General features: G+C 40.2%; 1 protein-coding gene across 8 annotated transcripts in view; it reads left to right on the forward strand.

The window, feature by feature from the left end:
- NEK4 (NIMA related kinase 4) overlaps positions 1-14,538 on the forward strand; it is a 42,686-nt gene that overhangs the window by 5,947 nt on the left and 22,201 nt on the right. For 7 of the 8 annotated variants that reach the window (XM_025186979.2, XM_075939413.1, XM_075939414.1 and 4 more), the window contains exons 3-12: positions 124-321; positions 1,615-1,722; positions 3,247-3,401; positions 6,407-6,545; positions 7,464-7,880; positions 10,311-10,364; positions 10,967-11,110; positions 12,810-12,950; positions 13,354-13,420; positions 14,080-14,186. In XM_025186979.2, coding sequence (XP_025042764.1) covers positions 124-321; positions 1,615-1,722; positions 3,247-3,401; positions 6,407-6,545; positions 7,464-7,880; positions 10,311-10,364; positions 10,967-11,110; positions 12,810-12,950; positions 13,354-13,420; positions 14,080-14,186 — 1,530 coding nt within the window. The remainder of the gene's footprint in view (positions 1-123; positions 322-1,614; positions 1,723-3,246; positions 3,402-6,406; positions 6,546-7,463; positions 7,881-10,310; positions 10,365-10,966; positions 11,111-12,809; positions 12,951-13,353; positions 13,421-14,079; positions 14,187-14,538) is intronic. The other variant, XM_075939411.1, reaches the window with a different exon arrangement.

The following is a 14,538-nucleotide window of genomic DNA, read 5'->3' on the forward strand; positions in this document are numbered from 1 at the left end:
CTGTTCATGCTAATTGTAATCTTGTGTATAGTGATAAGCAATTTTGTTGCATTTGAACTTTTCCTGTTTTCCTCTGGTTAGAGGAGAAGAGCAAATTAACTGTTTAACTTACTCTTTTTTCAGTATTTACATGAAAAACACATTCTGCATAGAGATCTCAAAACTCAAAATGTGTTCCTGACAAGAACAAATATAATTAAAGTGGGAGATCTGGGAATAGCCAGAGTGTTAGAAAATCAGTATGATATGGCCAGTACTCTCATTGGCACACCTTATTATATGAGTCCTGAACTGTTTTCCAACAAACCTTACAACTATAAGGTAAAGTATATTGATGTAAATATTCGCTCTACTGTGTTAGTTGACATTAAGGGAGCCTTTAACTCTGAAGTTTATAAGCTATCCATAACAGTCATTCAAGTTATTTTGTCAATCAAAGAGTATTGCAATCTTGTGTGTTTATGGAAGTAATGTCTCTGTAAAAAGCACTTCTTGGGGACTGCTTTCCTCCCCTCCTTTTTTTTTCTTTTTTTTAACACCCACAGGGAGGAAGCTTTTTGGAATTAATTTATCTTAAAGAAACTTGTTTTTGTTGTATGTGAATTGTCCTCTTGTGACACAACCTGGTCCTAACAAAGTAGCAATCAGCTGTTTCAGTAAAAGTTTAAATGCCAGTTCAAAGAAAAACCTTTGTTTAAATGTATGTTAAAATGCTGACCTATGAAACCTAAACTAATTATATGACAGGGTTAATTTTTAAAATTGCTATTATGTGAATCCTCATTAGTTATTTGTTGTTACACATATGGAGATAAATATTCAAATATACTCATAGTTTATATGGTCTTTTAAATGTATATGTGAAATGTTGCACTGCATATTAAAAAAAATGCCCTGCTGTTAATTAAATTGTAAGCTATAGGCCAGATGTACCAAAAATATTAACTAAGGAAAAACTCCAAGCTGCAGTGAGTAAAATATTTTCTTTCCCTCACGTGCATGCATGTGTGTTATAAAGCTCAGATTCTGTATCGTGATTCGTGGTGGGGGTGTGCTGCTACACTGTTTGAAGCTCCATTGAAAGTCTGGCGCTCTACATAAGCACACCAGTCTACACCTGTAATTCACAGTACAAGATTTAGACTTAAATTATGGCCATAACTTTGCTTAAGTGCAGTCTGTCATATTCAGAGATAGTTTATGGCTGAGATTTCAGTGAGATGTAACTATGTGGGAAGTTTGAAGGAGGAAGTAGTTTCAGATCTCTTTGGAGTTAAAGGAACTCATAGAAATTTTAGAGACAAGTCAGTATTTGAAATCTGGGTGATTTTTTTAATGATCTGTAACTCAAAAACAGACCAACTTTTTTTTTTTTATATACCATACAAAAAATTTTTCCTTCTCCCTCAAAGTGGTACTTCTCAGAACAAACCAGTTTTGTTAACTATGACTGTATGCACTTTGCTTGAGACCTTAACTATGGTGGCTGCCACCTCCGCATAAAGTCTGTTTCTGAATAGGTTGTTCAGGAGCATATTATTTACTTTAAAAAAGTGAACTGTTCATATTGCATCTGAAGTGCTTATGCTGATTTTTCTGGTTTTCCTTTCACAGTCTGATGTTTGGGCTCTGGGCTGTTGTGTTTATGAGATGGCCACGTTGAAACATGCTTTCAATGCTAAAGACATGAATTCTTTAGTTTATCGAATTATTGAAGGAAAGGTAAAAGCTGATCTAAAGTTTTGGTTTTTTTTGATTTAGTGGAAACATTTTAGAAATATGCTATAGTATAAAACCCTTCTGATGTGGCTGCTAAATCATATTTTAAATGCAAAATATGTATATTCAGTGTTGTAGTCCTATCTTGTGTTTGGAACTTGATATGACTGTTTTCAATCAAAATAAGAATTTCAAGTATGATTTATAGGGTTAGTATAAATTCTGTATCCACATGTGTGATGGAAGTACATCATCCTGTCCGTTCAAATGTTTGGTGTAAGATATGGGTACCTGCTGCTTTAAGGGCAGATCCAGAAAGTAGTTTATTTTTAAGGTATCATTTGAAATTCTGGTATTCACCTGGTATGCAGTCAGTAGATTAGAGGAAATAAGTCACTTCAGCTTATTTTGGATATAACTCTTCCACTCTTAATTTTAACATTATGGCAAAAATCTTATCACAATATTTTCTTGTTTGGTACATATAACTGGATTACTTTAGCTCAATGTTAGTTCCTTATCTGGTTTGCATGTTATAAAACAAATTTACATTCTGATCTTCAGCTGTAACAAAAATGCTTTAAAATTTAGTCTCAGTAAACGTAGTTTTAGAAATATAGCCGTGTTAGTCTGGTGTAGCTGAAACAAAAAACAGGACTATGTTGCAAATCTTCAAGTGTGCCTGACCAACTCTGAATACCTTACTTTAAAATTTTTGAATCCAGTTTACTAAATTTCCTTGTATGTAATCTTTTGTGTGTGTTTGTAGTATTTTATTAGCAGTATAGTAAGGGGGAAAAACGTGTAGGGTTCTTTCATTAAACTTTACCCGAGCCTCTGTTCAGAAAGATGCTTAAGCACTTGCCTAACTTTAAGCATGTGACCTCAGTGAAACTACTGCGCTTAGTTAAGGCTTGTCTAGACTACATCCCTCTTTCGGAAGAGGGAAGTAAATGAGCCCGATCGAAAGCGCAAATGAAGCAGGAATTTAAATATCCCGTGCTTCATTTGCATAATCATGTCCCAGTGATCTTTCAAAAAGGTATTTTGAACATGAAACTGCAGTCTAGACACGGTTCTTTTGGGGGGGGGAACCCCTTTTTCGAAAGTTCATGTACTTCTCAATTTTTCAGGAGTACGGGGTCTTTTGAAAAAGGGTGTTGTTTTTTTTAAAGAACTGCATCTAGACTGCAGTTTCACTTTCGAAATACCCTTTTTCAAAAGACTGCTGGGAAGCAATTATGCAAATAAAATGTGGGATATTTAAACCCCTGCTTCATTTGCATTTTCGATCGGACTCATATACCTCTTTCAAAGAGGGATGTATGTAGTCTAGATGAGCCCTTAGGGACATGTTTATGTCCCTAGCTAAGTCAGTGCTCCAATGCTCACATAATCCAAAGCAATTTCCACAGGCAAGTTTTGTTTCTGTATATTGATCTCTAAAACAAAGCTTCCTATTTTGAACATTAGGAATCCATTTGTTCCCATGATTAAATAAATGTATTCTTTCAATACTCTTTACAGTTGCCACCAATGCCAAAGGATTACAGCCCACAACTTGCAGAACTAATAAGAACTATGCTTAACAAAAAGCCTGAAGAAAGACCGAGCGTGAAAAGCATACTAAGGCAACCATATATCAAGCACCAAATATCTCTGTTTTTGGAAGCCACAAAAGCGTAAGATGTATTTAATTTATTAATAATTCTTTATAAAATAATTGATTTGTGCAATTCAACAATGTTGTCATCACTATTTTGGAACAAGATAGTGGAGTTACTTTTGCTGTATATAACTGCAAGGTATGGGGGAAGAAGTGATCTTTTCCATTTGAGTGAAGAAATTATTTGAGAACTTCAGTAGGATGCAAACGAGTTACATTAGGTCTGTGTAGAAGGAAAGAGGATTTTGGTTTCGGATTGCATGTCACCTTCAGAACGTAATAATCCCATTGTTGTTCATTCACTTTGGTGAGTGTTTGGAACCAGTCAGAGAAGTCTTGCCTGATTGTTAGAAGATGTATTTGGCATCCCTAATTAGGAGCAGGGGTTTTACTTAGTTCTTAACTGCAATGAATCAATATTTTTTAATAGAAAAACTAAACATCTTGTACTTTTCACAAGTGTAATGTATTCATTATTTGAAAAAAAAAAAGCCATGTTGTTTGCTTCAAATCCACTGTTTATTGTAATATAACTTGTGAAAGATGGAAGGATAGATTACTAATTAGAGTACGTGATTGGGACACCCCAGGTTTTCTTCATGGCTCTGGTACTGAGGATCCTTAATCAAGTTGATTAACCTCTCTGTCAGTATTTCTCATTTGTAAAATGCTCATGGTAATAGTGACTCACTTAACAGAGACATTACAGGATTAATTAACATTTTAAAACAAGTCTCAGAAGAGTAGGAGTGTTAGTCTATAACTTTAAAAACAACGAGTAGTCCTGTGGTACCTTAGAGACTAAGGTACCACAGGATTACTCATTGGTCTTCAGACAAGTATATCCTCAAAAGGGAAGTGTTCTAAAGGGCAACAGTTTGTGGACATACAGAATTTAAAGTGCTGTGCCCCATAGATAATTCCCTGGTTAACAGTCTTACTTAGAAAACCAGAGAGGTTATTCTTTTGGTATTGACAACCAGAAAATCCCACTGTAAACCTGAACTTGATAAAATAATAACAAATCTGAAGTATCTTGAGTAGGGATGGAAGCTGATGCTTATTGGTTTCTGTTAACAGTTACTCAACTGCTGGGAACCTGCAAGCTGCTGGGAGTCCAGAAGAGGGGCTGGCTGCTAGGACCCCGGGATGGGGGTGGAGGCCACAGTGCAGGGTGGCATTTGAGAGCCTGGGGTTGGAGGACCCTTCCAGCACCCTTGCCTCCCTATGCCTACATCCCTGGTAAAACGTTTAACTGTGTAACTGATAGAATTTTGGTTACACGGTTACTGTTTTTGTATATTATTTTACATCCCGAGACTGGAGCAGTGGAGAAGACCTGGATTTGGGAGTAATCTTAAGTCTCTCTGTACTAGTAAGAGTGAAGTCTCTTGTAGCTGTGATATACGTGGGCTGTGAGGTGAAAGGGTGATTGCTGCAGGAGCACTACTCTTCCACCAAAGCACAGAATAGAATTAGGCTATGTCTACATGACAGTTCAATACCTGTGGCTGGCCTGTATCAACTGACTTGAGCTCATCAGACTTCAGGACTGTAGAACTTTGGTATAGGTTTTGTGTTCAGGGCTCCAGCCTGTGTCCAAATATACACAATGCATTTTGACAACCTCACTGCCCAAGCCCCAGAAGTCCAAGTCAGGAGGGCAGTGGCTTTCAACCTTTTTTTTCTCATGACCCAGTTGAAGAAAATTGTTGATGCCTGTGACCCAACATAATTTGACTAGAATGTGGGTTCTGGGCTGGGGTTGAGGATGAGAGCTTTGGGATGTCGGAGGGGGGCTCCAGCTTTGAGGAGAATCAGGGCTGACTGGAGGGCCTTACTTTGAGTGACTCCTGGTCAGTGTGGTGCAATAGGTGCTAAGGCAGACTACCTGCCTCTCTTGGCACTGCAGACCATGCTGCACCCCAGAAACAGCCAGTAACAGTTTCACAGCCAATGAATATTTGGGGCAGAGGCAGTGCGCAGAGCCCTCTTCCCCCAGGAGCGGATCCTGCTGCTTCTGGGGCACAACGCAGTCTGTGTACCAGGACAGACAAGAGTGCCTTAGCACCCCCACTGGTCACCTGATCACACTGCAGCAATGGGATCCAGTGCCTGACATTTCATGACTCAGTACTGAGTCAAAATCCATAGTTTGAAAACCACTGAAGTGGTTTTGAAGGGTCTGTTTGCTTCTTTTTCTGGCTGGAGAAAGAGCATCATAGAGTGGTGCTTGAGACTGGTGGGGAAATAGCTTTCAGATTGGGGCATGAGACCCTGCAGAAACTGGTCTTTATTCAGTGCCAGACAGTGGTGGGTGGGGGGAGGATGTTATAATTAGAGACACTTTCCCCAGTCACTACATTTATGCCAGTTCATGTATCTCATATTTAAATAAGAAAATAAAAATAAGAATTCTCCTCTCCCACTGACTCTTACCCACTTACCCAGACCAGAGTGATTTCACAAGTTTAGAGGAGTGTGGCAAAATTAGAAACCATTCAGTAACATTTGGAAGATATTACAAATCCTCTGCTTAATAAACCCTATGCCGATTCCCAGCTCTGTAGTAAATTTGTGATCAGTGGTTCCACTGAATAGAAAATGGAAATAAAGCTTGTTTTTTAACTCTGTTGGACAAAAAAGTTGAATATAAATTGTCATCCGTTTGAATTAACCACTTAATTGCTCCCAGATATGAGACATCATGGCAATACACTTTAATTACAAGCCTTATTATTGTTTGATTTGTACCTTCTGCAGTCATTTACAGCTATGCAAAATGGAAGTGGTATTCTGCAGTGATTTGTTAGCAATTTGAGTACCACTGCCATTTTGCATAGCTGAAAATGATTCTACATGATACAAAACAGAAAATCAAGTAATTAATTTCCACTAATTAGAGTTTTTGTTAATGTGAAAGGGTTGAGTTTTATAGCTGAATGGCATCTGTTTTAATAAGATCTTAAAATCTTTGTCCTAAGAGGGTGAACAACTTTTTTGTTTTCATTTTCTTTAAAGAAAAACAGCCAAAAATCATAAGAAAATATCTGATTCTACACCCAAAAATGTTTCTGTGATCTCAGTGAAAACTGAATATAACAATGAAAAGGTCACACCCCCAAAACACCCCTCTGAACAAGCCAAGAGACATAAAGCTGTAAGTTACTTTTTTCCAAAGTGTGCATAATTGGCTTTTATAAAAAAAATATTTGTGTAAATATTTAATAGAATGATATTTATTGAAATACTTTGTGTTTTTCTAATATCTGTATTTAATAAAACTGTGTAAACTATATATGAAAGGAGGAGAGAAATTGTATTAATGTGGAGCTGAAGCTAAGAAAATAGGCACAGATCAGTAAAACTAATTGCAATGGTCTTTACTGAAAAATACTCACAAGGTTTAAGTATAATGTTCCATTTTATGGAGTCATTATGTTGTTGTTGTTTTTTTTTAACCTGACAGTAGTTAGCTTTTGCATGTGGCACAATCGTGTTAATGCTATGACACTATCTCCAGAAGAGTCTCTAATGTCACTGGATTAAGACATGTTGGCAAATGTTTAACAGGCAAATGTTCACAGTGAAAATATTTGCTGCAGCTTGTGACTAGAAAATCGATTTATATATTTGAGGAAAATTGCTTGTTACCAGAGGTGAATACTTTAGTGGTCAAAAATAGATAACTAATAAGATGAGTTTGCCCATTGTTCATTTTCTGCACTGTTTGCCCATTAGTTACTTTCAGTTCTTGTTTAAATATTGAAGCCTGAAACGTGGTTTAATACATCTTGGAGAGCTATTAGGACTTTATTTACAGCCTGTGGTCATAGGGGCAAAGTGGGTGCATTGATTGTGGAATGGGAGGTGTTGATAGCTGAAGTACCAAGCTTCTCTTTAGACTTTATAGCTTATGAGAGCCTTTGTTATATCTCTTATTGAAATTTACAAATTGTACTTGATTAAGATTGTTACATTATCATTTTTTGTACTATCTCTGGTATACAGGTGACTTCTTTGAACATCAAAAATATGCCTCAGTAATTCTACTTCTATGTTCTTTTTATAATTACAGAATGAAGAAAAACATGTAATCAAAGATAAAACATTTGAAATTCATTCCTCAGAGAAATCAGCAGCTGAGCTTGAAAAAAATGCAAACAAGAATGAGAAGAACAGCACAGGAGTTTCCATAGCAACTATTAGCAAAGTTGATATTGATATTTTATTGTCTGAAAAGAGAGACTCTAAAAGTGATCACTTACTAAAGGATAACCAAGCAAAGCGTTTGAGCATTCCTAGTGATTTAGAATCTAAAATAACATCTAATGGCTCTCAGACTAAGGAAGACAGACAACAGCAGAACTCAGAGCCAGCTTCTAGAACTGAAACTCTGGATTCTAAGCAGTTTACTGTTGATGTTGCAGGTGAAGGCGGTGATACTTTGAAACTCCTGCAGCCTGTCTCCAACCAAAAGCAAAATGATGACAAGGTTACAATTTAACTCTTAAATGTGTTCGGTAGAAACTTGAACTAATGGATGGTTTATAGAAAGAACAAAGCTGAATAAATGTTGTCATTCAAAGTGGGGCACTGCTTATCAGAGCTCTTTGGGGGGAGGGTCAAAGCAGTTAGGAGAGTACAGGATGGACCTCTCGGCTACGTCTACACTGGCCCCTTTTCCGGAAGGGGCATGTTAATTTCACGAGTCTCAATAGGGAAATGCGCGGGGGATTTAATTATCCCCCGCGGCATTTAAATAAAAATGTCCGCCGCTTTTTTCTGGCTTTTAGAAAAGCCGGAAAAGAGCGTCTACACTGGCCCCGATCCTCCGGAAAAAAAGCCCTTTTCCGGAGGATCTTATTCCTACTTTGAAGTAGGAATAAGATCCTCCGGAAAAGGGCTTTTTTTCCGGAGGATCGGGGCCAGTGTAGACGCTCTTTTCCGGCTTTTCTAAAAGCCAGAAAAAAGCGGCGGACATTTTTATTTAAATGCCGCGGGGGATATTTAAATCCCCCCGCGCATTTCCCTATTGAGACTCGTGAAATTAACATGCCCCTTCCGGAAAAGGGGCCAGTGTAGACGTAACCCCCTTGTCTGGCACCCTTGGGACCTGATAGGTCCTGAACAAGGGAGTTTGCCAGACCAGGGAGGTCAGGGCTCTCCTGTGGGATGGCCAGCCTCCTGGACCACTCCCTTTCTGTTGGCTGGGCCCCAGATCTGATGGCTGGATTCAGCTGGCTGAGCCCCTGGTCCCAGCTGCTGGGGCTCTCGGGTCCAACACCATCCATAGTCCTGTTGGACCATGGATGTTGCTGGACGGGGAGGTCAGACCTCTCCCGGAGGACTGCCAGCCTCTTGGAAAACTCACTTCCTTGTAGCCAGGCCTCGGGTCTGCCAGCTGGATTCTGCTGGCCCCTCTGATGCTGGCTTCCCAGCCAATCCCCACTTGTAGCTGCTGGGGTTCTCTGCTGCAACAGCATCTGCAGTCCTACCAGACTGGATGTTGCCAGACCAGAGGGGTTCAGCCTGTATAATGGAAATGGAGTTAGAGAAGGTGAATGGTGGAAGAAGGAAAATGTGCAAAGGAAGGAAGAAGAGAAAGATAGTAGATTTTAAAGTAAGACAGGTGGAGAGGAAGAGATAATGACATCTCCATTAAATCTAATATATAAAGGAGAATGTTTGTATGTTTGTGCGCTAATAACTTGGGCACTGTAAGAGCTACTGCAACCAAACTTTGCATGGGATAACCTTTCCTCCAGGAGAAGGTTTTAAGGTACTTTTGGCAGTGCAGGGAGAAGTGGCTTCCTGGGGGAAGTGGCAGGGATGGTCACTCACTAAGGCCAGCGGTGGAGATGTGAGGGGAGGGGCAGCGCTCCGAGCAGCAGCTGCCCCGCTTGCCTCTGCCAGGCCATTCCCCGGAAGCACCTGCGCAGTGGTGGGGGAGCCCCCTCCTCCCACCCGCCCATGATGTCACTCAGCCCAGGACACTCCCCTCTGGTGGCGGCTGAGGGTTGCTGAGTGGTGGGCTGAAGCTCGCGGCCGCTGCTAGGGGAGCGGTTGCTGGCGCAGCGGGGTGAGCCCAGCGGGGACGCGGCGGCAGTGCAGGGAGCAGCCTGGGGTCTGATGCAGCTTCCTGGTCGCGTGGCAGAGAGCCCAGCACCTGCTCGCCACGACCTGCGGAAGGGGGGAGTCCCCAGCACGGCCCCATGGTGCGGCAGGTAGCGGAGTGAAAGTTTTGGGTCGGGCGGTGAGGTCGTTGCCCCCTGTGGCACCTGCAGCCCTGGGCGCGAGCTGGACCCCCCGCAATTCCCCTTAGGTCCCGTGCTCACCCCCTCCTGCGCCTCACATGGGGCACTCCCGGCAGGACCCCACCTCCCACCCTGAGCAACGCCGGGTAACTCCAGCTAGTAAATTACTAAAGGAATAGTGAAGGAGTAAACAGGACATGAGACTACCATAAGAGAAAAGCATTGGCAAGAGGGAAAATGTAAATTATCCTGACCCTCCCACCTTCCTCAGTTGGGTGGTTGGTGGAAGCAGAAAATGTTGGGCATTGCTCTTTTCTCTACACTCTTCAGCTGCAGCCAAAATAATTCCCTTACATAGATATGCTGGGAGTCCCATCTCTCTTGCAAATGCACAGAGCCCATAATAGTTTGACACTCAGTGAAAGTATATTAAAGTAAAATACCGTTGATTTCCCTATTGTCTTGGATTTAAATAGTCGGTCTGTCCTGTATGTGCAGCTGTCTTTTCCATTCAGTCATTTATAAGGATGTTGTTTTATTTAGTCAGTGATTCAATGAGTTCTGTTCTAGAATTAGACTTTTTTTTTTTTTTTTAAAAGCCTGTCTTTCTCACATTGCTTGCTCTTGTTTTAGTTTGATCATGAAAATGTAGTAATTTCTTATTTCAGACCTTGGACTCCACTGAGAAGTTGCTAGAACCCTTTGTTCCTGTCATAATTCAAGTGAGTGTTCTCGCATTATACTTCTGCTTAATTGGTTGGCATTAAAATGGTTGTAGTTTTTTTTTACAGAGAAACAGCAAATGCTATTGTCTGGTGAATATCTTTTTTCCTTTACAATATTTGATTTTTTGGAGACGAGGTTACAAAGAGGTTTTCTGACATTGCTGTTAGGATGGTGAAACATCTGAAACTTTGCTAACACATATTTGCTAATCACAAAAACTAGATATATTACAGTATTAAGTACAGATGTAAGTGTACAGAACTTGTGAAATGTATTTATCGTTTCCTGTGCAACTAACATGCTAACTGGTAGGATGCATCATTTTAAAGGTTCAAATGTCAATGTATTTAAAATGTACACCTTGTTGCAATCTTAATGTCGGCTTTTGGGCTTTTTATATTTCCTGTAAATTTTAAAGATCCAAATAAAAGATTTGTAAGCATTTTTTCAAATAGATGTTTATGGTGGTTGGAAATTAAATAAAATCCATAGCATTCCAAAGGATTTTAAGTGGCCTTTGTCAATATATGCAAGAACAAGTCTATATTGGAATCAGGAAAAACATGCCTAAACATTAGAAAATATTTTTACTTTTTAGGATGAAGTCTCTCATGGAATTCCAGAAGTAGTTCAGGAAAAATGCACCACTTACTTACAGCCTCATCGCTCTGTCTCTGAACCTTCTCTCTCACGGCAACGATGGCAAAAGAAAAGGGAGCTAGAAGAAGTATGTTTAGAGAAGGTATAGATCATTTAAAATGACACTGCACTACTTATCTTCCCATTGTACAACAAGATTGTAAAGGTTTTTTAGATCCTTTCCATTAGTAAAACCATCTCCAGTCTGTGTATAATTTTATTTTATACACATTCATAGAATTGCATTTATAACAAAATGGGTAACTGTGGACCTTGGAAATACTCTTTGTGGGTGCATTTTTGTCCAAGGATGTCAAAGTCCTGAATAATCAATAAGCTTCTCAACCCCCAAAGATACAAAATTATAATCCTTCAAGGAAGCATGAGCACATTGAAGTGCACAAAGATGGTATGACTATATCTCTCTCTTTATTTATTACAGCAGTACTTAGCAACCCCCAACAAAAACTTATTTTGTTTGGCAATGTAGAGAACACATAATGAGAGACGGTCCCTATCCCCAGAGAGTTAGTATAAATAGACAAGACAGATGAAAGATTGTGAGGAAGGGGTATGACAATGCAGGAGCTTCAAATACCCTGTTAGTTTGTTTTGGTTTTGAGTGAGATTTTGTTGTGAGGGTATTCCCTAATTTCCTTGTCCTTCCTTTGTCTACATTTAGTTAAATGGGTGTGGGCGGGGGCGGGCGGAGACAATAACACAATGGTAGAATTCTGAATAGGACTTTTGAATGGGGCTGAGAAGGAAATATGGCCTAAGGACCCAATCCAGCCTGCCAAATATTTGGATCGGGCTCAATGGGACCTTCAGGCAGGCTTCCTGGTGGCTATAGCTGCACGTGCTGCTCAAAGCAGCTGACTGCTAGAGCAAGCGTGTATATCTCTGTGTGGTGCACCCCTTGGAGGGAGGGGAACAATGGGTCTCAGCTTGCTGCACATGCTTTCAAGCACTGCCCTTGCAGCTTCCACTGGCCAGGTGCTTTGAGCAGTGTATGTAGCCACGGCAGTCCGGGAGCCTGCCTGAGGGTACCACTAGGCTACTGGCTAGGATTCACCTATGGTAAGCTGGGCATGTAGGCTGGTCAGAGCCTGCACCTGGCTCCTCTTCCTGCACTTCAGATTCCTGCTCCACGTTAGGGATGCAAAAGGGTAGTCAAATAGTCGATAAGCCTAGGCTTGTTGGGTAGTCGAGTTGACTACTCGTATTCTCCCCTCTTTCCCCCCCTCCCCCGCTGCCTGTATATCAGATCTACTCCCACTGTGGCTCTGCAGTTTAGATGTAGTAGGAAACGGGCTGCCTACATGCCCGGCTCCTACTACATTTAAACTACAGAGCCACAGCAGCCCCTTATCGACTAATTGAGTACTCGATATAAATTGTATTGAGTATACAATTAGTCATTTACTCAATACTTAACATCCTTATTCCGGGTCACAATCCTGTGCTGCACACAAACTCCCTTCCTGCCCCACATAGGGCAGAACCAACCATAGGGCACCCATACTCCCTAACAGAAGTTGCACACCCTTCTGTCCCTCAGTTTCTTACCCATAGCTCCCTCCTGTATGCAAACTCTGTCCCAGACCCCGCACCTCCTCCATTAATATCAGACAATTGCAGCCCTTGACTACTTACAAAATTCTTGGTGTCTTCCCCCTCCCCCACCATTGAAAATTATCGTCCACCCCTGCCTAGAGTCCTGACTCCCAGTCCTGGATTGCTAGATTAGTGTTTGCAGCTCTAGATTTCAGAGCAGACAGTAACCAGTTTCTAATTCTCAGAACAGACCAGTTGCTCCTCGGCCATTACCCCTTCCTCCTGATGTGAATGTGAAGACAGCGTACAGCCCTGAAGATCAGCATGGTACTGAAGTAACTGAGTCTGTAAACAGCTCTAAAAATAGTGAGAGAGCAGTTTCAAAGGTTTGTTCTGAACATCATTTTATATGCATATTTATTTTTGTCACTTTCTTACTATTTCTTCTGAGCAGTTTGCTCCAAAAGCATGTGGGGTGGGGAAAAGAAATGTATAGCAACTATCCGTTTTTATTTTAATTTCTGTCTTGCATCTGATCAAGTTGGAGAATAGAAAGACAGCCCCTCTTTCATCTAATTGAAACAGAGACGTTAGAGGTACCTTTCATACAAAGATTAGGCTTATTAATCAAGATCCCCATGGAAAAAATAATATGCTCTATGCTGCATTACCTGAAACTTTAGTTAGCCATCTTTTCCAGGTACATTTGGACAAAAGTTTTCATTTAAAATATGACACATTGATTAAACCACCATGACTGCCACAATTAATTATTTGATTTATTTAAAGGATCGACCCCTATCAGCAAGAGAGAGGCGGAGATTAAAACAATCCCAAGAAAAGATGTTTCCTTCTGGTAATTTTTTTTGTATGCTATTTTTTCAACCGATGCAGTGAGGTGGTTTCTCTATGGAAACTCTAACTTGCAATCTAGTCTTCAGTATTGACTTCTTCAAATATACAAATGAAACATAGCTTTGATATTGATAGTTTTTATTTAACTTTTATTTTTCTAATGCTCATTCAGTGGTGTTAATGTTGCTAATTAGATGTTTCCACAAGAAATGCACTTTCCAGCTAGAAGCTTCCATAATTTTTCTTGACTGATTTTATATCTGGTCTTGATACTATGCTTGGAGGCACACTAAAATGTTTTACTGTCACCAGTGCCCAGCTTCCAAAGAATATTAAAAGATTTAGACTTAGTTGAGAAAAATGAGTTTGGCCTTGTCAGTATCACAAAGCTACCATGCAATTGGTATAATGGGCAATCTCTTCCTGAAATGCCGAGGACTGGAATAACAGATGGTGGGTGAGTCATTTAAGTGCATTGGCAGAGCTTTGTGGAGAAGCTCGGGTTGGGACTAGAATGACAAGGGATGGTGAAGGCCAGAACTGAATCAATGCTAGAGAAATACTGCATGGGGAACTTGCAGAACATATACCTACATTCTGCCAGGCTTTAGTTTTTCCCCTTGTACATACTGAAATGTTGTAAAAATGTCATCCTTCTAGTGCCTCCAGCAAGACGAGCATCTCACAGTGCGGTAGCTGAAGCAAAGTCACTTGTGGAAGATCATATTAAAGTTACTCAGTCCTCACCAGATCCCAGTATTTTTCAGGTAAACTAGGGTCATCTGCTTTAGAAATATTGAAATGCAGACCAAATTTGAGTAGACAAATAAAGAACATGTATTACAAACAGTGAGTAGTCCCGTGGCACCTTAGAGACTAACAAATATAATCATGAGCTTTCGTGGGTAAAATGCAGATTTTACCCACAAAAGCTCATGATCTAATACCTTTGTTAGTTTTTAAGGTGCCACGGGACTACCCATTGTTTTTAAAAATACAGATATGTTATACTACGTATAAAGGAACCTCTTAGCAACTAAGACTGCATAGCTATTCTAAGCTGTTGCAACAGAATATACTGGGTGCAATAAATGTCAATAACTCAATTTTTATATTTGG

Source organism: Pelodiscus sinensis, chromosome 11, assembly GCF_049634645.1.
Source record: "Pelodiscus sinensis isolate JC-2024 chromosome 11, ASM4963464v1, whole genome shotgun sequence".
NCBI classification, from domain to species: Eukaryota; Metazoa; Chordata; order Testudines; family Trionychidae; genus Pelodiscus; species Pelodiscus sinensis.